Source organism: Emys orbicularis, chromosome 5 (genome assembly GCF_028017835.1).
Source record: "Emys orbicularis isolate rEmyOrb1 chromosome 5, rEmyOrb1.hap1, whole genome shotgun sequence".
In the NCBI taxonomy this organism is placed as follows: domain Eukaryota; kingdom Metazoa; phylum Chordata; order Testudines; family Emydidae; genus Emys; species Emys orbicularis.
The window spans coordinates 95,825,736-95,849,478 of NC_088687.1; the positions used below are offsets into that span (position 1 = coordinate 95,825,736).

The following is a 23,743-nucleotide window of genomic DNA, read 5'->3' on the forward strand; positions in this document are numbered from 1 at the left end:
TGGTTTTAAACTAGTGTTCTGAACACCATTATTAGTCTGGTTTTTGGTGGTTTCCAAAACATTGTTATAATAAGGGGAAATGATCATCATTAGCAAATAAGACACATTAAGAATACCTCCCAAAAATAAATAAAATACACAACCTTAAGTTATGCAGATATACAAATACTTGTGAAACATTGCAGTCCATTTTCCTCTTGTCAGGAACTCTTCAAAGTTAGTAAAGCAACTTTTTTATGCATCTAAACTAAAGTGCACTTCACAGCACTGGCTTACTTTATAAAAGTAGAAAGAGCAACATTTCATTCCCTAAATTGCAAAAGATTTGTTTGTGTTTCCTTGTTACACACAGTCATGTTTGGCACATCCCTTTTGAGCCAGGAACATGAATTGATTAAGTCCTAAAATCACCTCCTGCTGAAGAGGCTTGGAATTCAGTAAGGGAGCCATGCTGTGTGGTGATGCTGTGCTGAGGAGAAGCTATAGAACTGACCATATTAGTCTATTGGACCTACATATTTGACAGCTGAAGTCACTTTCTGGCTCAAAATATGGCAGGAAAAGAGGTGTCAAATAAGTTAAATAGAAATTGTGCAATAAAATAGCATCTGTGCATAGATTAGCTATCTTTTATAGGTTTCATGGTCAACACTGTGACCTAGAGGTTCTCACAACATAGGCAATAGGCCATCAAGACACAGTTTTAAAGAAGTTAACACATTTGTGAGGCAAATACTAAGTAGCTGTAGAAAATAAGGGCTAGACAAATCACTTAATGCAATGATTTGATCCTTCTTGATCACTCAATACAGTAAAGGTAAATTATAGTATTCCCTTTGCCTAATACACAGTCAGCACTATAGTGCATTAGAAATAGTTTAAAACTCCATGAATAGCTTTTATATAGAAAAACATCCAGACTCAGAAGAACTGGACTTTAACATCAAGAAACAGGAACTAACAAAGGAAAAAAGAAAAATCTTGAAGAGACAAGATATCAGAAAACTGCTACAAAAGTATGCTTTTTATAAGTTTCAAAATATCTGTACTGGGCTCAATACTGACAAATGAAGTTCTCATTTAAACAAATTACGTTTTAGTATAGAACTGTTAATGGGAGAAGGCTGTGTTTTCTTCAGGACATCTGCTAATTGATAGCCTTCAAAGTTGAATGTTATATATGCATTAACCTTGACAATATATTAAGCATTTCAATCTTTGAAATGGTCATCATATTCTTCTAGTAATGCCTTTATTAAAATACTTATAAAGTGCCTGTCACTTAATAAATTGTTTACTACCCCATATCATGAAGGAAAATTGCACTTTATCAATATATATTGCACATATTGCAATTCTTCAGCCGAAAAAGGAAGTCTTTCAATTGACAAAACCACAATAAGGAGACTGAGGAAACTCATATACCGTCAGAAATATGGGCAATGAAAAACAGTCTTAATGCCAGGTTTCTATTCGTGGCGTTGAATGGAAAACTGTTGTATGTAATCAATAACTAACATCACAGTGACTTATCTATTTCTCCAAGCACACAGTGTTGTTACCAACATTTATCTCACTTCATAAATGTTTTTTTCCTCCCAGGAAAAAAGCAAAGCCAGTTTTGATTGATGTAGGTGGATCTAGTTTGCATTTCAAAATTTTAATGGCAAATAGCTCCCTGTGCATTTCCTCGTCTGAACAAAGGATTGTCCTCCTCATATGCCAAGGTTGGGCTCTCCATGTTCTCCAGTAAAGAATGATGAGCATCATATCCATGCAGAGGCAATGAGGGTTCTTTTATAGCTGTGGATGTCAATTGCTTCAGGGTGATATTAGTACTTTTAAAAGCATGCAAAAGAAAAATGCCTATGATTATGGTGAAGAATCCACTGAGGCTGCCAATGATATCACCCAGGTCCATGCTATTCCATTCTTTAAACAGGATGATGGAACATGTAACAACTGTAGTAGTGAAACACACATAATAAATAGGTGTCACGAGAGATGTATTAAACATGTCCAATGCTTTGTTAAGATAGTTGATCTGAGTGCTGACTGACAGCACTAAAGTCCCCACCAAAATATAAACCAGCGGATGTTGGTAAACTGGCTTCTGCTCCAGTATTTCTTTAATGGCAATGCCGAGGCCCTTGACAGATGAGACAGAGAAGGCACCAATCACTGAACAAATTGATATGTAGACCAGTATATTCGTCTGACCTTTCCTTGGAGCCACAACAAAGATCAGCACCAGGGAGACCACAGTTATAACCACAGCAAATGCAATAAACACTGTTTGGGAAGGAGAAAAAGAAGTTACACACAATGAATGAGGTACAGTTTCAAATCAGATTCAGTCAGGTACAAAAAGTTAGATAGCTTTTCTAACTGCAATATAAACATTGGCACAAATTCATGTGGCACAATTTCACTGCAATCAATAGAGTTGCACCCACTTACTCAAACAGTGAAATTAGCCCAGTATTTAGGTATAAGAATCTAACCTGCTTTATGCTTACATGAAGGCATTAAGTATTATATTTGTAAATGAAGTTATGCATTTACTTGCCCATTTAAAAGACAACTAATGAACTATATCAGGCTTACACACACACACACACACACACCCTATAAAAATGATACTGGTGCTCTTTCTCAGCCCCCATGGGTGGTTCCATTGCATTAGCCTAACCAAGGGATGCTCACTTCACTGAAGCAAATTCATTACTTTTGGTTGGCCTTGATAGTCTCAGTTTTTCAACCTCTCACTCTGGGCAATCCTTCTTTCAACACTATAATCTGTCAAGTCCTCCTACTCTTTTTCACAGCGGTGCTTGAATATAACAGGGTTCTGATAGCTACTTCTTGTGCTTATTATATAGTATTTATTATTCCAAAATACCTCCACTCAGTCTAGATGCTAGTCCTAGTGCCACAAATTTTGGAGAGTTAGAATCATAGAATATCAGGGTTGGAAGGGACCTCAAGAGATCATCTAGTCCAACCCCCTGCTCAAAGCAGGACCAATCCCCAACTAAATCATCCCAGCCAGGGCTTTGTCAAGCCTGACTTTAAAAACCTCTAAGGAAGGAGATTCCACCACCCACCTAGGTAACCCATTCCAGTGCTTCACCACCCTCCTAGTGAAAAAGTTTTTCCTAATATCCAACCTAAACCTCCCCAACTGCAACTTAAGACCATTACTCCTTGTTCTGTCATCTGCTACCACTGATAATCTAGATCCATCCTCTTTCGAACCCCCTTTCAGGAAGTTGAAAGCAGCTATCAAATCCCCCCTCATTCTTCTCTTCTGCAGATTAAATAATCCCAGTTCCCTCAGCCTCTCCTCAAAAGTCATGTGCTCCAGCCCCCTAATCATTTTTGTTGCCCTCCGTTGGATTCTTTCCAATTTTTCCACATCCTTCTTGTAGTGTGGGGCCCAAAACTGGACACAGTACTCCAGATGAGTCCTCACCAATGCTGAATAGAGGGGAATGATCACGTGCCTTGGTAGCGGCAGCCAGGAGCCCTGGGCCCTTTTAAATCTACCGGGCAGGCCGCAGGGCTCCTAGGCACACACAACCTCTCCAGGCCCCGCGCTTTGGGGGGTCTCTTGGCCAGTGCGGTCAGTCCCGGAAGTATCGGTGTCCTGGAAGTGACAAATTGTGCTCAAGTCAAGAGAAGTGTATAATCTCTAACATAGGATACTAAAACAACAGGCACATGAAATTACAAGTCTGGTAGCAAAGATTTTTAATAGACCTATAAAATCAAGGGTAATACCATATGATTGGAGAACAACAAATGTAGTACCTATATTTAAGAAAAGGAAAAAAGTGATCCAGGCAACTACAGACCTGAGTAGTATGCCAAGCTTCAGAACAAATTTTGAAGAAAAGAAAAATAAGATATGAAGGTAAAGGGAAAAAAAAAATTGAATAAAATGCAACATTAGTTTACCAAAGGTAGATTGTGCCAGACTTACCGGATTTCTTTCTTTGATAAAATAATTGATTTTTTAGACAAGGGAAATGGATTAGATCTAATCTATCAAGACTTCAGCAAAGCATTTGACATGGCACCACACAACATATTATTAGTTACGGTAGAGAAGTTGGGGATCAGTTCAAGAATTGTAAGGTGTGTAAGAAACTGGCTAAAGGGAACATCACAACAGATTGTGCTAAAAAGAGAACTACTGGGCTGGAGGGAAGTTACTAATGCAGTTCCTCAAGGATCAGTCTTGGGACTGATCTTATTAATATTTTCATTAAATGACCTTGGCACAAAAAGTAGGTGTGTGCTAATGAAATTTGCTGTTGACACAAAGTTGGGAGACATCATCAAGATAGAGGAGGATTGGAATACTATTCAGGAAGAACTGGATGATCTTGGGACTGAAGTAATAGAAATGGGATGAAATGTAATAGCACAAAGTGCAAGGTCATGCACTTAGGGACTAATAAAGTGTTACTCACCCTGTGCAGTAACTTAGTTCTTCAAGATGGGTCCCCCTGTGAGTGCTCCACTTCAGTCGCACAAGTACCACACAGGCCTTTGATTAGAGATTTTCCATTAGCAGTATCAGTTTGGCCTCTGCATGCACTGCTGATAGCCTTGCGTCTGACACCAAGGCTAATACAGGCTGCGCAGGCACACTGCCCTTTACCACCACTGAATCTCAGGGCAAGGAGGATGAAAGTGGAGCACCCATAGGGACACATATCTCGAAGAACTACAATTATTGCACAAGGAGCAATTGCTCTCTTTTCATTGAGTAGCATCCCAATGGTTATCTCATTTCAGGTCATCCCCAAGCAGTAACCCCACAAGGAGGAGAGAGCTTCAGAATTGAGTCCAGAATGGAGGAAAGAAATGCACTGTCACATCAGATCTAGAGGCATCGGACCAAGGCATAATGCCTGGAAAAGATATGTTCCAAGGACCATGTAACAGTTCTGCAGATTTCAGATACTGGGACACTTTTCAGTGGAGCCATAGACCTGGTAGAGTGAGATGACACACCAGAAGGCGGTGGAATGCTGGCAACACTGTAAACAAGCAATAATCAAATACCCAGAAACTCATTTCATTAGTCTTTGAATAAAAGACACTTGAAGGAACCTGAGATGTTGTCATAAAGAAACTTTGTCCCTGTAGAATATTGTGAAAGAAGGGTCTGACCTTAAGGCCCCCCAATTTCTCTGACTCTGCAGGCTGATGTAATAGCCACTAAGAAGGCTATTGTCACAGACAAATTCAGTAAGGAGCAAGTTGCCATCAGCTCAAAAGGAGATTTCATGAGATTTTTAAGAACCAAATTAAGGTTTCAGACTGGGGCAGGAAGTGTCACTTGTGGGAACAGATTTCCCAGACCTTTCATGAACCTTACAGTTGTAATGTGAACAAACCACTACAGAATTGTGGTATGAAAATCTGTTAAGGTGGCCAAATAAACATTAAGAGCACTGACAGTCCTGTTTTCTTTAGTTGCAGCAGGTAATCCAGGACAAGTGGAAGAGAGGCAGATTCAGGAACAGCTTTCTGGAGTTTGCATCAGTGAAGAAATCTCCATTTCTTCTATACAAAGTAAGTATTACACTGGTCTACAATTTTTGAGAAGTCGTCTGCTTCAGAGATAAAATGTACTATTTATTATGTATTTTGATGTGCTGAATTCAAATATGACAATTAAAACAACTGATTGGCTACTGTTTCTAAGATATTTAAGTTTTTACATTTTATGTCTATGTATATTGTGTAGATAGTAGAGTTTTAATCATAAATTGTAAACCTAGGTCTTTTCATGTGTTTATGGTTGCTTTACATGATAATATTTCACCTGTCCTGTTTATGTAACACTTTAAAAATCAGCAAAATACAATTTATTATGAAACAAAAGGCAAAAAACTATTATGTACATAGTTTAGTCCTATTCAGTGTCTACTCAGCGCTTCTTGGCTTGTCTCTTGTATTCATTAAATGGAGCATCTCTTGTCACTGTCCAGCAATAGTCTGCAAGCATTGATGGGCTCCATTTGCCCTGATAGCGTTTCTCCATTGTTGCAATGTCCTGGTGAAATCGCTCGCCGTGCTCGTCACTCACTGCTCTGCAGTTCGGTGGAAAAAAATCTAGATGAGAGTGCAAAAAATGTATCTTTAGTGACATGTTGCAACCAAGGCTTTTGTACGCCTTGAGGAGGTTTTCCACCAACAACCTGTAGTTGTCTGCCTTGTTGTTTCCGAGAAAATGTATTGCCACTAACTGGAAGGCTTTCCATGCCGTCTTTTCCTTGCCACGCAGTGCATGGTCAAATGCATCATCTCGAAGAAGTTCACGAATCTGAGGACCAACAAAGACACCTTCCTTTATCTTAGCTTCACTTAACCTTGGAAATTTTCCACGGAGGTACTTGAAAGCTGCTTGTGTTTTGTCAATGGCCTTGACAAAGTTCTTCATCAGACCCAGCTTGATGTGTAAGGGTGGTAACAAAATCTTCCTTGATTCAACAAGTGGTGGATGCTGAACACTTTTCTTCCCCGGCTCCAATGACTGTCTGAGTGGCCAATCTTTCTTGATTTAGTGGGAATCTCTTGCACGACTATCCCATTCGCAGAGAAAACAGCAGTACTTTGTGTATCCAGTCTGCAGACCAAGCAAGAGAGCAACAACCTTCAAATCGCCACAAAGCTGCCACTGATGTTGGTCATAGTTTATGCACCTCAAAAGTTGTTTCATGTTGTCATAGGTTTCCTTCATATGGACTGCATGAGCAACTGGAATTGATGGCAAAACATTGCCATTATGCAGTAAAACAGCTTTAAGACTCGTCTTCGATGAATCAATGAACAGTCTCCACTCATCTGGATCGTGAACGATGTTGAGGGCTGCCATCACACCATCGATGTTGTTGCAGGCTACAAGATCACCTTCCGTGAAGAAGAATGGGACAAGATCCTTTTGACGGTCACGGAACATGGAAACCCTAACATCACCTGCCAGGAGATTCCACTGCTGTAGTCTGGAGCCCAACAGCTCTGCCTTACTCTTGGGTAGTTCCAAATCCCTGACAAGGTCATTCAGTTCACCTTGTGTTAGGAGGTGTGGTTCAGAGGAGGAAGATGGGAGAAAATGTGGGTCCTGTGACATTTCTGGTCCTGAACCATCAGTTTCATCCTCTTCCTCTTCCACGTCTGACTCAAGTGAGAATGATTCTGGTGCATCAGGAACCGGCAGTCCTTCTCTGTGGGGTACTGGGCGTATAGCTGATGGAATGTTTGGATAACGCACAGTCCACTTTTTCTTCTTTGACACACCTTTCCCAACTGGAGGCACCATGCAGAAGTAACAATTGCTGGTATGATCTGTTGGATCTCTCCAAATCATTGGCACTGCAAAAGGCATAGATTTCCTTTTCCTGTTCAACCACTGGCGAAGATTTGTTGCACAAGTGTTGCAGCATATGTGTGGGGCCCACCTCTTGTCCTGATCTCCAATTTTGCAGCCAAAATAAAGGTGATAGGCTTTCTTAACCATAATGGTTATACTACACTTTTGTGATGCAAAAGTCACTTCACCACAAACATAGCAGAAGTTATCTGCACTGTTCACACAAGTACGAAGCATCTCTGCTCACTTTGGCTAAACAGAAATGTGTCCCTTTGCAAAATCAAACACTGACAAATAAGAGAGTATGACACTGTATGATTTCTAGAGCTGATATAGGGCAATTTGTTCAGCAGAGTGATGTAAGCTTCATTATGATTGCATCATCCATGACTTCTAGGAATAACATGATGCAACTCATATCATGTATGACGCAATACCAGCTTCAGATTGCATCATTCATTGTTTTGCCTAAAAAGCAAGTACTGTCCAAACCCAGTCATAGATTTATTCATAGATCCAGTCAAAGATGTATTTTAGTCATTTCTGGTTTAAACTGAGATCCCTTCCCTTTATAACTCACTTATCCTCCGCCATTCCCAAGTCAAGGGTCGTATATACTGACCCAATAGCATATCTTGAAAACTAGAGCCAATCAACAATTTTAAGCATCATTTTCATTCTCAGTGACCCAGAATTAGTAAAGTTTGACTACAATTATTTCAGAAGCATTTTGGCTGTAGAGCAGTGTTACTGGTAGAATCTTTCCCACTTTTTAGAAATATCTGCTGTATTTCTGAAGAACAGACTGACTAACTCCACAAACAATCAAGGAGCCATGTCTTGAGGTACAGCATGCTCAGATTGGGGTGCAGCAGTTGACTGGCATCTTGGGAGAGGACCTGAGGAGTGACTGGAAGATTTATCACTGGACAATGAGCTAGGTTGAACAGGTAAGGAAATCATGCCTCCCTCAACCATGTTGGGGCTAGTAGGATAACTCTGGCCTTTTCCTCTCTGAGTTTGTTCACTTTTCAGAGAATCAGAGGCATCAGGGGAAACACATAAAACAGATTCTTCATACGAGTGAAGAGGAAGGGATCCCACAAGGAACGGAAACCTGACCCCTCCCCCACCTCAGACAGACGCGATGGCATTTTGTGTGTGTAGCTGTGGCAAAGAGGTCCACTTCTGGAAATCCCCAAGTTTGAAATATGCCAGCAAGAATCTGGGAGTCCAACTTCCATTTGTAATCTGGGAAAACATACTGAGAGTGTCAGCTCTGACATTTTACCTACCCAGAAGACACATTGCCAAAATTCGTATGCAATGTTTTATACACCAGTTCCATAACCTTATTGCATTGGTGCAGTGGAAGGGGATCTTGCTTCTCCCTGATGATATATATAAAACTGGCAGGCTACATTGTCTGTCATGACTCTGACAGACCAGTGTCTGATGAGAGGCAGAAAATGAAGGCAGGCACTTCTGACTGCTCTGAGCTCCAACAGGTTGATGTGGAGTGTGGTTTCTTGGGGTAACCATCTGCCCTTTACCATTAGGGTGTCAAGATGTGCTCCCCATCCTAACAGAGATGGATCTGTAGTTACGGTTACCATTGGTATCAGTTGGAGGAAAAGAACTCCCATCCCTACATTGCGATGAATCTTCCACTAGTCTAGAGAGTGTTTTGCCTGTTGAGACACTGACACCTCTTTGTCAAGGCTGTGACTGTTTGGCAAGTAAACTGATCTGAGCCATCCCTGGAAACAGTGAAGGTGTCATCTAGCATGTTCTATTACAAATGTGCAAGCTGCCATATGACCTACAAGTTGAAGACAGTTTCTGACTGAACTCTGGGGGCTCCCTTGAATAGTTCTGACAAGGTTGATAGTGTCATAAATCTGTCCATGGGAAGAAAGGCTCTGGATGCCAAGAAATCCAGGGATGCCCCTATAAATTGTATGTTCTGTATGGGAATCAGTGTGGATTTTCCCACATTCAACTGAAGACTCAAGTCTAAGAACAGAGAAAGTGCTTTCTGTCGGGTAGTCAACACCTCCTGCTACAACCAACCCTTAGCCAGCCTGTCATTGAGGTACAGGAATACTACAATTACCTGATGACTAGGGCCCTACCCACAATGCATTTTGATCAATTTCACAGTCATAGGATTAAAAAAAAAAAAAATTCATGATTTCAGCTATTTAAATCTGAAATTTCAGTGTTGTAACTATAGGGGTCCTGACCCAAAAGGGGGTAGTTGGGGTGTCCCAAGGTTAGTGATGGGGGTTCATGGTATTGCCACCCTTATTTCTGCACTGCTGCTGGCGGTGGCGCTGCCTTCAGAGCTGGGTGGCCGGAAAGTGGCAGCTGCTGGCTGGGACCCCAGCTCGGAAGGCAGCACCACCACGAACAGCCACGCAGAAGTAAGGATTGCATGATATGGCATTGCTATCCTTACGTCTGTGCTGCTGCCTGCAGAGCTGGGCCTTTGGCAAGCAGCCACCACTCTCTGGCCACCCAGCTCTGAAGGCAGTGCAGAAGTAAGGGTAGCAATACCATGACCCCCCTACAATAACCCTGCAACCCGCCATAGCCCCCTTTGGGTTGGGACCCCCAGTTTGAGAAATGCAGGTCTCCCCTGTGAAATGTGTATATTATAGGGTAAAAGTACACAAGAGATAAGATTTCACAGTGGAGACCACGTTTCACAGTCCGTGACATATTTTTCACGGCTATGAATTTGGTAGGGCCCTACTGATGACATAGGTAGGCAGCTACTACTGACAAAACCTTTGAAAACACTCTTGGAGCTGAGGAGAGACCAAACAGGAGTATCTGGTACCAAAAATGATCCTGGGCTATGATAAATTGCAGGAAGCTTCTGTGGGATGTGTGTATTGCTATGTGGAAATGTGTCTTGAAGGTCAAGGGCTGAAAACTAATCCCCTGAATTTAGAGAAGGAATTATAGCTGTTAGAGTCACCATCCTGAACTTTTGAGACATCAGAGATTTGTTCAGGAGTCTTAAATCTAAGATTAGTCTCCACTCTCCTTCCTTTTGCCAAAAAAAAAAAAAAAAAAAAAAAGTATCTCAAGTAGAGGTCCCTTCCCTTGTGCTGAGTGGGGACCAGCTCTATTGCTCCTAGATGAAAAAATAAATGTATTTCCTATCTTAGTAAGAACTCACGAGAGGGGTCCCTGAAGAGGGATGGAAAGAGAGATTAGAAGGAGGGAGGGAGGGAAGGAAAATGAATGGTGTAGCACACATCTATCTGAGGTGGTATGTTCCTATGCTTGTCAGAAATGGAAAAGTTAGTCTCCAAATGTGGAGAAGTGGGCAAATGTTGCAGCTGACAGGCTAAAGAGAGCGGAGGGTCTGAATCCTCAACTATCCTGTCAAAACTGGTGCTTCGAAGATGAAGCCTGCTGCGAACGTGTGTCGGGTGGGCTGGAGAATCTTTTTCTCTGGAACCTATGTCTTTCTTGAAGGTTCAATCAGTCTCTGAAAAGCAGAGAATTACATTGGCTCAAAGCTCCCATCCATTTGCGATCTACTGAATTTTCTTTTGTTCCTAGGAATGTAAAGGGCTAACGAACGTAATGTGGACCTGGAGTCTTTAAGGGTATGCAATGATTCATCAATATTCTCTGTGAACAACATCAGTCCATCAAACGGGAGATCCTCTACCATATTCTAGACTTCTCTGGAGAAACTAGGCAACTGGATGCTGGATGCCTGTGCATTACCTGCTATAGTGATAGAACAGGCTGCAGTGTCTGTGGTGCCTGAACCACCTAAGAGATGTTCTGGCCAGTAACTGCCCATCAGCAATGTAAGCCTGATATTGCTCCCTTTGGTCTGAAGTTGGTCCAGCACCCAACTACTCCACTGAAATCAATGGAAACTGCTGGGCAGTTAGTTCTTTTGAAAATCAAGCCAGGTGCCTGGCTTTTGGCATCCATTTTTTAAAATCTGGGCCTAAATATTTGTTTCTATTACTCAAGTGAGCAGATATGAGTGAATTTTACCTAATTCATATTCAGAGTAGATTTGCACTCTGCATAGGTCAATCATGGCCAAAAATGTGTCTATGTAAAAAAAAATAAAAAAAAAATGATGAAGTATAGGATGAGGGGGATAATGGGCTACCAGGAGCATCCAGCCCTCTACAGAGGAATAAGACCCACCCTTGCTGTGACATCTGCGAGGCAGTCCCCTAGGGACTTCTCAGCGGAACAACATTAGGGAATGCAAAGGAGGCAGCTTAGTTGTTAAACAGAGAAGCTGCTCAGCAGTTATGGGGCATGCTGAAGCAGCACTAGAACAACCCACTGGTAATGGTAGGAGTGGGGACACATGAACAAACAGCACCACTCTCAAATCCTGCATTACTGATTGACAGGACAGATGCCAATACCACACTCCCTTCCCTAGATTCTCTCTCATGGTCTCTCACCAGAGAGGGGTAGACGAGAAAAGAAAAGACAAGTATTCCTCCCCATCCCCACCTCCCAAAAATGACTCCGGTGCCTGGGACTGGGCACAAGAAAGCTAGTGAAGGGGATAGGGAGAGTGAAGAGCCTTTGGAGACTGACCACTAGACCCTTCAAGTCTTTCCAATGCTCCCAATTTTTTTTTAAGAAAGCATATATAAATATTAGCTATTCTGTTTAAATAGATAATGCGAGGATAGTAATTATAGTAGTAACTCCCCTGCTGCCAGCATAGCACTAACAGAACAGAAGTCTGGCTGCTGTCATAAATGGTTCACACAACGAATAAGAAATTAAGTACAGAATACAAACCACAGGCAGTCCTCGACACAATTGGTTCCTGAAAATTACATCATAAGTCAAATCATCATAACTTGGAACCGCAATCCACTCCATTGCAGGACTAAGCATCGTAAAGTCGAAACCAATTGTCATAAGTCAAATCAGGGTGTCAATTCAGAAATGTTGTAAGTGCCGTTCATAAGTCGAACGTTGTAAAGTCGAGGGCTGCCTGTATTATCATGGTCTTCATGTGATAACAGACACAGCATTCAAAGTAGCCGTGCTTTCTTGTAAATACTGATTTTTCTTTGTTTATTTTTTAAATACTAGCGTAAAGATGCTTCAAGTAAGTCTTGCTTGCTTACATTCACAGCCTGATTTTTGCCTTCAAGGTATGCTACAGTAAAGTAAAGCACCAAAGTGATATCAAATTCCACTTCATCTTCAGGTGAAAGTGAATGGGATGATGGTGGTGGTAACATATAACCCAGTAAAACCCTCCAATTATTCACTTATGGACAGGTCTAGTACTAGCTGACATATCTATGAAAGTAAGAGACATTGAGGCATTTTTTCATTAATGACAGATGATTTAAGTTACAGACCTGGATCTTTCAGTTTTATTTCCATTTCATCTAAAGAAGTGACCTCCTCTTCTTCAGGGGCATGAATAACCATCACCGTTGACCCCAAAATGCTCAATATGCAGCCCAATTTCCCATGAACATTCAGCTTTTCATTTAAAAAATAGGAAGACAATATTGCACTGTGGATGAAAAAAAAGTAATAGGTTCAGCTGCACAAATTATTTTATAATATAGTAATAATGCTTTTATGTATAGTGATACTAATAAAAAAAAAGTTTTGAATTGGGGATAAAGAAACCAGCTGAGAGTAAATAAATACCAGCCAAATCATCAACCTTTTTCCAAAGCTTTTTTTAATTCTAAAAAGGTCAGATAAATCTTGCCCCATTTTCTATGGCTTTCCAACAGGCCTTGACTCTTCCCTCCACATCCTTCCCCATAAACTACAATGTCAGGCAGAGCTCTAGTTTTTCCAGTCATTTTTCCTTTTGGTTACCTATGAATTACCAGAGACAAGCCCTACTGAAACACAAGCCCCAGAACAAAAGACTTAAAGAATCAATGGCCCCCAGGTTTAGAAAGCTGGAGCTAGTGTGGCAAGGAAAACATAGGATTGTAGAGTAGGAGACAGGATGTAGTCCTGTTGGACCGCAACCATTTGGAGTTAGAACTAGGTCATTTTCACATGTAATCCAAGCAAGACTGGTGCCCCAGTCATCTGCCAACTTTTTAAAATTTAGCTTTGTTTCAGCACAATATCATTATACTACTTTAGCATCTAACACATCACACATACAAAATACCAGTGCTTACAAACAGATAAGCATTTCAACTCTCTCATATGAGATTAGGGATTTATATGCAGTCAGATAACACGGTGATGGAGTGCAGTATTCAAATGTAGATACATCTAGAAATCATTTTATCTACTTCTGAAACTGTGCATGCACAATGACATTTACAATAAATTTGGACAGAAAGTGATATGATACAGTTGAAATGGCAAGGGGGCATTTTAGGTAAATGGAATGTAATTAACTGAATTGGAATCTGGCCAGGTCAGAGAGTCAAGCATCTCTACTCTTACATAAAGTGCCACGGGATCATTTAACGTTCATGTGATTACCAGTGACCAGGATCTCTTCTTCCACCACCACAGTGCCTTCCCAACACAATGCTGAGGAACTAGTACAATACTGATTTGGCAGGAAAACCATCACCTACTTAATCACTTCTTGTATCACTTAAATATTCCCTGGAGTCTCCCATCCAAGTACTGACAGCCTGATGCTTCTAAGCTTGTCAGATCCAACAGGATCATGGGCCAAAATGGTATGGTTGCAGACTACAATATATTAATTAGTTATACAATTTTGAATCATCATAACTAGATGAAGTGATACAATATTAGACAATTGCAAAATGTGTATTACATGAACACAACAGCTTGTTTCATGTACACACTAATGCAAACAAGCAAATCGAGAAGCGTATGGTTATACAGAAACTGGAAGCTAAGAAAACGGATATAATAATTGCTAGATTTTAAGGCCACAGGGAACAATTTGATCATCTAGTCCGATCTCCGATATATCACAGGCCATTAAATTTCACCCATTTATTCTTACCCTGATTCAAGTAATTTGGCTTTGAATAAAGCATACCTTCCAGAAAGGCATCCAGTCTGGATATGAAGACATCAAGACATGCAGAATCCACTACTACCCTTGGTAGCTACCTTCTTCCAATGATTAATCATCCTCACTGATAATAATTTGTGACTTATTTCTAATTTGAATTTGTTTGGCTTTAACTTTGAGCCATTGGTTTTTGTTATGCCTTTCTTTGATCAATTAAAGAGCCCTTTAGTAACCAATATTTTCTCCCTGTAATCAAGTCTCATAGACTTTAAGACCAAAAGGGACCATCATGATAATCTAGTCTGATGTCTTGCACATTGCAGGCCACAGAACTTCACCTACCCACTCCTGTAATAAACCCATAACCTCTGGCTGAATTATTCAAGTCCTCAAATCTTGATTTAGGACTTAAATTACACACAATCCACCATTTATTCTAGTTCAAACCAGCAAGTGACCTGTGCCCCACGGCGCAGAGGAAGGCAAAAAAGCCCTATGATCTTTGTCAATCTGACTTGGGGGGAAATTCCTTCCCAACCCCAAATATGGTGATCCTGAGCATGTGGGTGAGACCCATCAGCCAGACACATGGGAAAGAATTCTCTGTAGTAACTCAGAGCCCTCCCCATTTAGTATCCCATCTCTGGCCATTGGAGATAGTCCTAATAGCTGTCACAGATGGGCCATATGACATTGTAGGCAACCTCATCATACCACCCCCTCCATAAACTTATCAAGCTCAGTCTGGAAACAGTTTTTTTTTTTTTTTTGCCTTCACTACTGCACTTGGAAGGCTGTTTCAGAACTTCATTTCTCTCATGGTAACCTTTGTCCAATTTCAAGCCTAAAATTATTGACGGCCACCTTATATCCATTTCTTCTTGTGCCAACATTGGCCCTTAACTGAAATAGCTCCTCTCCCTCCTGGGTGTTCATCCCACTGATGTATTTATAAAGAGCAACCATATCTCCCCTCAGCCTTTGTTTTGTTAGGCTAAACAAGCCAAGCTCATTAAATCTCCTTTTGTAAGGGAGATTTTCATAAGAATGGCCATACTGGGTCAGACCAAAGGTCCATCTAGCCCAGGATCCTGTCTTCTGACAGTGGCCAATGCCAATTCAGAGGGAATGAACAGAACAGGTAATCATCAAGTGATCCATCCCTTGTCGCCCATTCCCAGCTTCTGGTAAACTGAGGCTAGGGACACCATCCCTGCCCATCCTAGTTAATAGCCATTGATGGACCAATCCTCCAGGAATTTATCTAGTTGGTTTTTTTTTTTTTAACCCTGTTATATTCTTGGCCTTCACAACATCCTCTGGCAAAGAGTTCCACAGGTTGACTGTGCGTTGTGTGAAGATGTAATCTATTCCTCTGATCTTCTAAGAAGCCCTTCTCTGCACCTGTTCCAGTTTTAATTAATCTTTTTTAAACGGGAAACCAGAATTGCACACAGTATTCAAGATGAGGTCTCACCAGTGCCTTGTATAATGGTAATAACATGTTCCTATCTCTACTGGAAATAGTTTGCCTAATAAAGCTTAAAATTGTATTAGTCTTTTTCATGGCCACATCACATTGGTGGCTCACAGTCATCCGGTGATCGACCAATACACCTAGGTCTTTCTTCTCCTCTATTGCTTCCAACTGATGTATCCCATTTATAGCAACAATTCTTGTTGTTAGTCCATAAGTGCACAACCTTGAACTTTGCACTAATTAAACTTCATCCCACTTCTAATTCTCCAGTTTTCAAGGTTATCAAAATCTTCTTGTATGATATTCCAGTCCTCCTCCATACTGGCATTATCTCCCAACTTCATGTCATCTGTAAATTTTATTAGCACATTCCCACTTTTTGTGTCAAGGTCATTCATGAAAATGTTAAATAATAGTGGGCCCCAACACTGATCCTTGAGGAATTCCACTAGTAGCTTCCCTCCAGCCTGAAAGTTCACTTTTCAGCATGACCTGTTGTAGTCTCTCCTTTAACCAGTTCTTTATCCAACTTCTCCAATTTCACTAATAATTTTCCATGTGGAACTGTATTAAATGTTTTACTGAAATGCAGGTAGATTAGATCTACTGCATTTCCTTTGACTAAAAAATGCGTTATCTTCTCAAAGAAAGATCAGATTGGTCTGGCACGATCTACCTTTTGTAAAACCATGTTGTATTTCATCCCAATTACTGTTTACCTCTATGTCTTTAATTACACTTTCAAAATCTGTTCTGAGACCTTGCATACAACTGAGGTCATATTAATGGGCCTGTAGTTTTCCAGAGCATTTTTTCCCCTATATCCCTGTTCCCATTAACCATCCTGCCATTGCCCCCAGCTCATTACCCTTATTTAAAAACCAAAGCAAAGTATTCATTTAGGTGTTGGTCAGACCTAGATTATCTTTAATATCCACCCTGTCCTCAGTGTTTAACAGTCCCATTTCTTCTTTCCTTCTCTCTTTTTCACCTCTCAAGTTTCTTTGAATAAGCTAAAAAAGATTGAGCTCTAAGCCTCTCGCTGTAACACATTTTCTCCAGCCCTCAGATTATTTTTGTGGCTCTTTTTAGCACCTTCTAATGTTTTCACCTCTTTTAAATCATGGACATATGAACTGTATGCAGTATTCTAGTATTGGTCTACCAATGCCACATCCCTACTCATTACTTCTTTGTTTTCACATACTGGGATTGCACTAGCTCTCTATATTTTATGTTGTCAAAGTGCTCCTAATGTGGACGAAGGTATTCTGGTAAAGCTGCGCTTTGTTCTGATATAGTAAAAGCATATTTCTCCTCTACACTTGAGCAAAACAAACTACACAGGTAACAGTACAGCTTTGCCAATATAGCTGTGTTTATATTAGGGACTTCTGCCGGCACAGCTATGTGGTCTGAGATCATACCGCTGACTAATGTAGCGATGCTATCAGACGTCTGTAGTGTAGACATGGCCTAAGATACCTAAATCTTTTTCAGAGTCATTGCTTTCCAGGATTCAGTTCCCCATTCTGTAGGTATGGCCTGCATTCTTTGTTCCTAGATGTATGATCTTGCATTTGGCTGTATTAAAACACATTCTGTTTGTACCAAGCTTATCGAAAGATCCAGATTGCTCTGTATGACTGCCCTGTCATCATTATTTACTACTCCATCAATCTTTGTGCATTCCTTATCAGCAGTGATTTTGTATTTTCTTCTAGATCACTGATAACTAGCCTTAAATTCTGCTCTGGAGACCTCACAAATATAGTCTCTGAAAGTTAGTAAAACAATCTACTGAATCACTTGGGTGCACATGACATTTCCAGTGCAAACTACATGTTAAGTTTGCACTGAAATGATTTCTCTTGCCACTGGACTCTTCTGTGCATCCACCTGGGGCAGACACCAATCCTGCTTAATTATTCTTAATAGTGAATTTACAGCCTTTTAACTGAAAACTTGTTTATAATCCTATATCTTCAGGAATTTAAAAGTGTTCAGCTAAATTTAAAGACAATAGGCCAATTCTGGCCCTTGCCACTAAATGCCATGAAGATGCCACCACCAGATGGGGGAGAATTTGTCATAACTGCAATCAGTATCTCCTGTGCTCTAAGGACAGCCTTGATTATGTATTTGCTTAAGTAATTGGGAGTTATTTATTTCTTCATATGGCAAAGACATGAATTTTAATGAACATAATAAAAAGCTCCAATTTCCTTTTTTTCCATTGCCTAAGCTGATTTGATAAGGAACTACAGGAGCATATTACTTTAATAAAAAATAACCCCACCATGAAAAGGAAAAAGTTTTAGAAATACATTTTGAAGTGACAGATCTTATATTTCATTTTTTAAATAAATTTATTATTTGTCAAAACTAAAAAATAGGGAGAAACATTTAAAGCATTTCAGTTATTAAATAGTTATTAAACATTTGGGGTGGAGAAACAAAAACCTAACAGCGTTCCCACCAATATGTACTAGCATTATTAACACCACTAGTGTGCAGTGATTTGGAAATATTGTTTATCGGATGCTGGAAAGCCAATAGGTAAGCACAAATCTATTTTGTTTAAAAAAAAAAAAAAAGTTGTTATTCTCTCTCCCCCACTCGAAGTAAATTCAGTTAAACAAAGGGATCATTTCTATCAGAAGACAAAGGGAAAAAGCAAGGGTTCTGAGAAGAACCATGAGATTGATTACAGTGGGCCTTATAGTGACAGACTCAGAGAGCTCAATCTATTTAGTTTAACAAAGAGAAGACTCAGGGGTGACATGATTACATCCTCGATAAGTACGTATCTGGGAACAAATATTTAATAACAGGCTCTTCAATCTAGCAAAGAAAGGTATAGATAGCACAATCCCGTGGCTGGAAGTTGAAGCTAGACAAATTTCAGACTGGAAATAAGGTGTACATTTTTAACAGTGAGAGTAATTAATCATTGGAACAAGTTACCAAGAGTCATGGTGGACTCTTCATCACTGACAATTTTAAAATCAAGACTGGATGTTTTTTCTAAAAAAACATGCTCTAGGAAATATACGGGAGGAGTGCTATGGCCTGTGTTATAGAGGAAGTCAGACTAGTCAGAGGTTCTCAAACTGTGGTCTGTGGACCACCAGTGGTCCGCAAGCTCCATTCAGGTGGTCTGTGGAGAGTTCCCTCTAAGGTGCACACCTGGGCGGCTGCACGTGAGAGAATGAAGGGCCACCTAATTAGTCGAGTCACGCCTGCACGGCTCCACTAATTAGGTGCCTGGACCCTGGAAAAGACACACATATAAAATGACGTGGTGGCTTTGGCAGGAAGAGGGGGTAGGTGGGAGGGGCAATGGGGTGAGAAGAGGGGATGGGGGGTGGAATTTGGGACGTGCAGGGCTGCGGTGGCCAGAGAAAGAGGCAACTTTCCCCAGCTCCAGGGCTGCGACTGCCGGGGAGAGACCTCCCCCTCCTTCCCAGCCCCAGCTCAGGGGCTGCTGCGGCAGGGGAGAGAAGGCACATCCATCGCATTAGAAAGGTAAGACTACTGATATTAAAACAGGAGTTGTGTGCTTTTATTTGTAGAATAAAAAAAACAGTAATTATTATTAAGTTTTTTTTTAATATGGCGCTTTTATCCAAGACACTTTTCAATAGTTAGCTAACGGTACAAACAACATTTGGAAAGATTATTAAGTGGTCCGCCAAGACCCTCAGCAATTTTCAAGTGGTCTGCAAAAAAAAGTTTGAGAACCACTGGACTAGATGATCCCAATGGTCCCTTCTGGCCTTGTAATTTATGAGCCAAATTTTGACCTGGATTTGCCATACAGTTTTCTTTTAAAACTACTCTCTGTGCAATAAAAACAGTATTTTCTCATATAGTAAGAGACTCACTTCTCAGTGGCTGCTTTCGACTCATACTAACCTTATAAGAACACTCAGTGCACCCAATGGGGTAACCAAGGTTGCAGGTGCAAAGGCATAGGCAGCAAAGTTGGCAGCCTCCCCTACTCCCACTAGAAAAGAAACAATATTAGTACAGAAAAAAAAAAACCTGTTAGAAGTGTTAAGATGATGGGCACTAGACAGAAGATAAGATGTTTGACAAGAAAGGTAGGTAGTAAAATAATATTTCTTATTATCTACACTAATGTCCAAATGTATTCAAAATTATATATATCTACCAATCACTGCTGGACATAACCAAAATAAAGATATTACAGAGTTAATGCACACACAGGAACAATTTTCAAAGTACTGTATTGGTATATTAAAATGTAACAGTAATGGTAGCAGGGAGGAGAGCTTTTCCACGTACTGCTATTTTCTTCTTTCCATGCAACTCCAGTTTGCATTCCTAGGTTTGTTTAACAGAATTGGGGGCAGGAGGGAAGAGAACAAAAGTCAAACAAGCCTCAAAGTTACCTCAACTAGTCACTAAAGAAAACTCTTTATTCCTCAAGATGCAAAAAAGAGTTTTGGAAAGCAAAAAGGGTACTTCATGAAGCTGAGGAATCCTGGGTACCAGAATGAAATTTGGCATAGAGGTCTTTGGCAGGGGAAAAAGGTTGTCTTTTTTTCCCTTGAAGTCTTTTTATTAAAAATTTCAACACCCTGTAACAGGGTCAGCACGCGCCTCTTGTGGGCGCCCCTTTTCTCTGGCCACTATACCTGCAATCACTGTCCTTTTCACAGGGGGCACCCACCTCTTGTTGATGGCCCCCTTTCTTTCTGTTAGGCGTGAGCCTGCTTTTTCTTTTTTTGGTCTTACATAAGGATGGGGCCTGCCTCTCAAGCATCCCCCCAGCTACTGGTTCTCTCGGCTGGTCTTCAGCAGCTCAGCCTTCCGGCCAAGCTGCGCACGCTGTCCCCCCCCCCGGAGTACACAGTCCTGAGTTCTTATCACAGCCCTGGTATGGGGTCACAGCTCTTAGGCAGCTGGTGGTGTTTCAGCAGGCCTCCCTGGGCTCAGTCTTCAGCCAGACCAGCAGAGCCCATCTCGGTATCCTTGCTGACCTGGCCAGGTACTGTGCTCAGTCCCCCTGGGCTTCAGCCTGCCTGCACTGACCTTCTGCTGGTCCTGCTGCTCTTCCCACAAGCCAGGAACACAGTCTTCAAAAACCTTCCCTGGGCTTCAGTCCTGTCTGCTGTGAGCTCTCCACAGTGAGCTATCCACAGTACTGCTGCTCTGTTCAGCCAGCCAGTCACCCAGTCTTCACTCCTCAGTGAAGAAGTGAACTTTTCTGCTGCTTCTCTTATATAGGGCCCTTCTGGCCCCTTATTGGTTGCTGCAGCAGCCCCTCTGATTGGCCACTCTTCTGCAGCCACTCTAGGCTGCCTGGAGGATTTCTCACTGCTCTATTCTGGGGCAGGGTGATGCAGGGCCATAAGGCCTTTAGCTGGGGCCTCCGGACCTAGTCCTCCCTGCCACACACCCCTTTTAAAGTTACACACATTGCTCTGTTTTAGATGTAGTTTAGCAGAGAAAGGTAGAAACATTTTTACTGTGACTCACTTGAAAGTAATCCTGCCCACCAGAGCCATTCCTTCAAGTAAGAATATCCACCCTGTCCTGAAAAAATAATTTTTAATATTAGAAAAAAAAGTTAAAATGATGCTTCAAAATTCAGATTTGTAATAAATATTTCAAATTCTACAGATTATAAAACTTATTCAAATTTAAATAGTTAAATTTGCATGTGCAATGCTCAGTCTGTAGGGGATATGGAGAGAGTCAGCTACACCTAATTTTGAGTTATTCTTAAAAATATAATTGTTTAATATTAAATTCTATTATTTCAAGTCCTGTATCTTGAACATGAACTTTCAGTAGACGCATGAAGGGATAATAAGACTTCATTAATTAGGATTACTCATATGCTTAAAGTAAAGCATATGTTTAAGTTATTTGCTACATCAGAGCCTACATAGCTATCTATACCAAGATGCATCTGGAACATGCTTAAAGTTCCATAAAACTTGGTTTTTTACATAAAAAGTAAAGCTGCTACAGCTATCCAAAGCTTTTTCATCCAAAATACAAACAAGTTATATATTGGGAAATCCATTTTTCCTCAAATACTGAGAACATCCAGAATGGTAGGGTATAATATTTTGCAGGAAACATTGCAAACAAAAGAAAAATAGCAAACCAAAACAAACTCAAAACCTTCAAAAAAGGATTTAAGTGATAATTCTAATACCAGCATGGTGGGATTTTCAAAAGCACGTCAAACTAGTCTAATTCTATTCCTATTGACTTTGATGGGCCAACTCACTCTTACTGTAGAGATAATTCCTGTACTACACAGTTGTTAAAAATATTGCCAGCAAGTTAGCTGGTAAGTTTTTATTAATATTCGTTTTGAAGTGACTTGTCCTGATAGCTCTTAATTTACAAAAGTAGAGTTCAGTTCTCTTCAGACTGCTCTAATTCCACATCCTGCAAATCCACAAGTTAGGCACGTATTCAAACACCTACTTTTATAACTGTATTATCATAACTCAAGTGTTTCCCTCACTCATACTGAAAGGGAAGAAACAGCAAAAATCTTTTTTGGGAGTGGGGCAGAGAAAGAACTTTTTATCTGGCGCCTAGATATTATTGTGGTGGATGCATTAGAAATACCTTGGTTACACATAAAACCCACTGCCATCTGCATCCCCCTAAAGGTTCTTAAATCCAGTATTACCTGTAGTCAACTACTGAAAACATCAGTTGGCTTTAACCTTGAACTTGCTGGTTTATGATAAAAAAAAAAAAATAGATTGATTCTTTCTGTCAAAGATAAGCAAGTAAACATTTCTTACCAGCTCTGGTGACTCCCTTGTCAGCCAGTTGCAGAAGGCCCTTCTTTTTCAGTATAAAGCTGGAGCCAACAAAAATACTGGAACTTATTGCCAGGGCCACACCCACATAGAGCCTATATTTGCTTCCCGCAGATGTGGAAACACTCAGGTTTGTTTCATTGGAATGGTTGACTGGATAGGTAAAGAAAGGGGCCTGTGTTTCTGACACATTGATGATCTGGCACCATGCTTCATAAGAGTCACGGCAAACCAAAGAAAGAACAGCACCTGGGGAACAGAGTGAGGGGGGGAAAAAAAAAAAAAAAAAAAGACTTTTCCTCTGTAAGATGCACGACAAAAACAAATGTAGAAAGCATGATACACAGCATTTAGAAAACCATCTAGTCCTCATATTGGTATTTTATATATAAAAGTAATTGTAATAAATTGTGACCTGGGTGAATGGGCACTAACAGGCCACTAACAAAAGTTTAATTGCAGCTTGACTTGCTCCACCCTTAGGAAAAGAATTGGGGAGGGCTGGAGGCTGCTGGCCAATCACGTTTTCCAGCAGGTGGTGTAAGGAGGACTCCACAGGTAACTACTACAGGTATGTCTACACTGCAATTAAAAACCTGCATCTGGCCTATGCCAGCTGATTCAGGCTCATGGGGCTCAGGCTAAGGAGTTGTGTAACTGTGCTATAGACCTTCAGGCTTGGGCTGCAGTCAGGGCTCTAGGACCCTGCGAGGTGGGAGGATCCCAGAGCCAGGGCTGCAGTCTGAGCCGGACTGTCTGCACCTCAATTAAACAGCCTGTTAGCTCTAGTCCTGTGAGCCCAAATCAGATGGCAGGGGCCAGCCGGGGGTGTCTAATTGCAGTGTAAACATACCCTACAGGACTGAAATGGTAGCCCTGTTTTTTTAATTTTGTTTTCTGGTAATTTAACACCAGTTTATTTTGGGGTGGGTTTTTTTATTATTGTTTTTTTCAAGTAAATGTATGGAACAAGAGCCATAAGAAAAACTACAAATGGTCAGGATTTTGGGCGGGGGCGGCGGGGGAGTGGCAGAGTGATGGAAGGA

General features: G+C 40.9%; 1 protein-coding gene across 1 annotated transcript in view; it reads right to left on the minus strand.

Annotated features, from left to right (window-relative positions):
• Positions 1-1,660: 1,660 nt before the first annotated feature.
• NIPAL1 (NIPA like domain containing 1) overlaps positions 1,661-23,743 on the minus strand; it is a 31,317-nt gene continuing 9,234 nt past the window's right edge. Inside the window, exons 2-6 of the mRNA XM_065405729.1 lie at positions 22,680-22,946; positions 21,385-21,441; positions 19,795-19,885; positions 12,775-12,935; positions 1,661-2,292 (exon numbers count right to left, since the gene is read on the minus strand). Coding sequence (XP_065261801.1) covers positions 1,661-2,292; positions 12,775-12,935; positions 19,795-19,885; positions 21,385-21,441; positions 22,680-22,946 — 1,208 coding nt within the window. The remainder of the gene's footprint in view (positions 2,293-12,774; positions 12,936-19,794; positions 19,886-21,384; positions 21,442-22,679; positions 22,947-23,743) is intronic.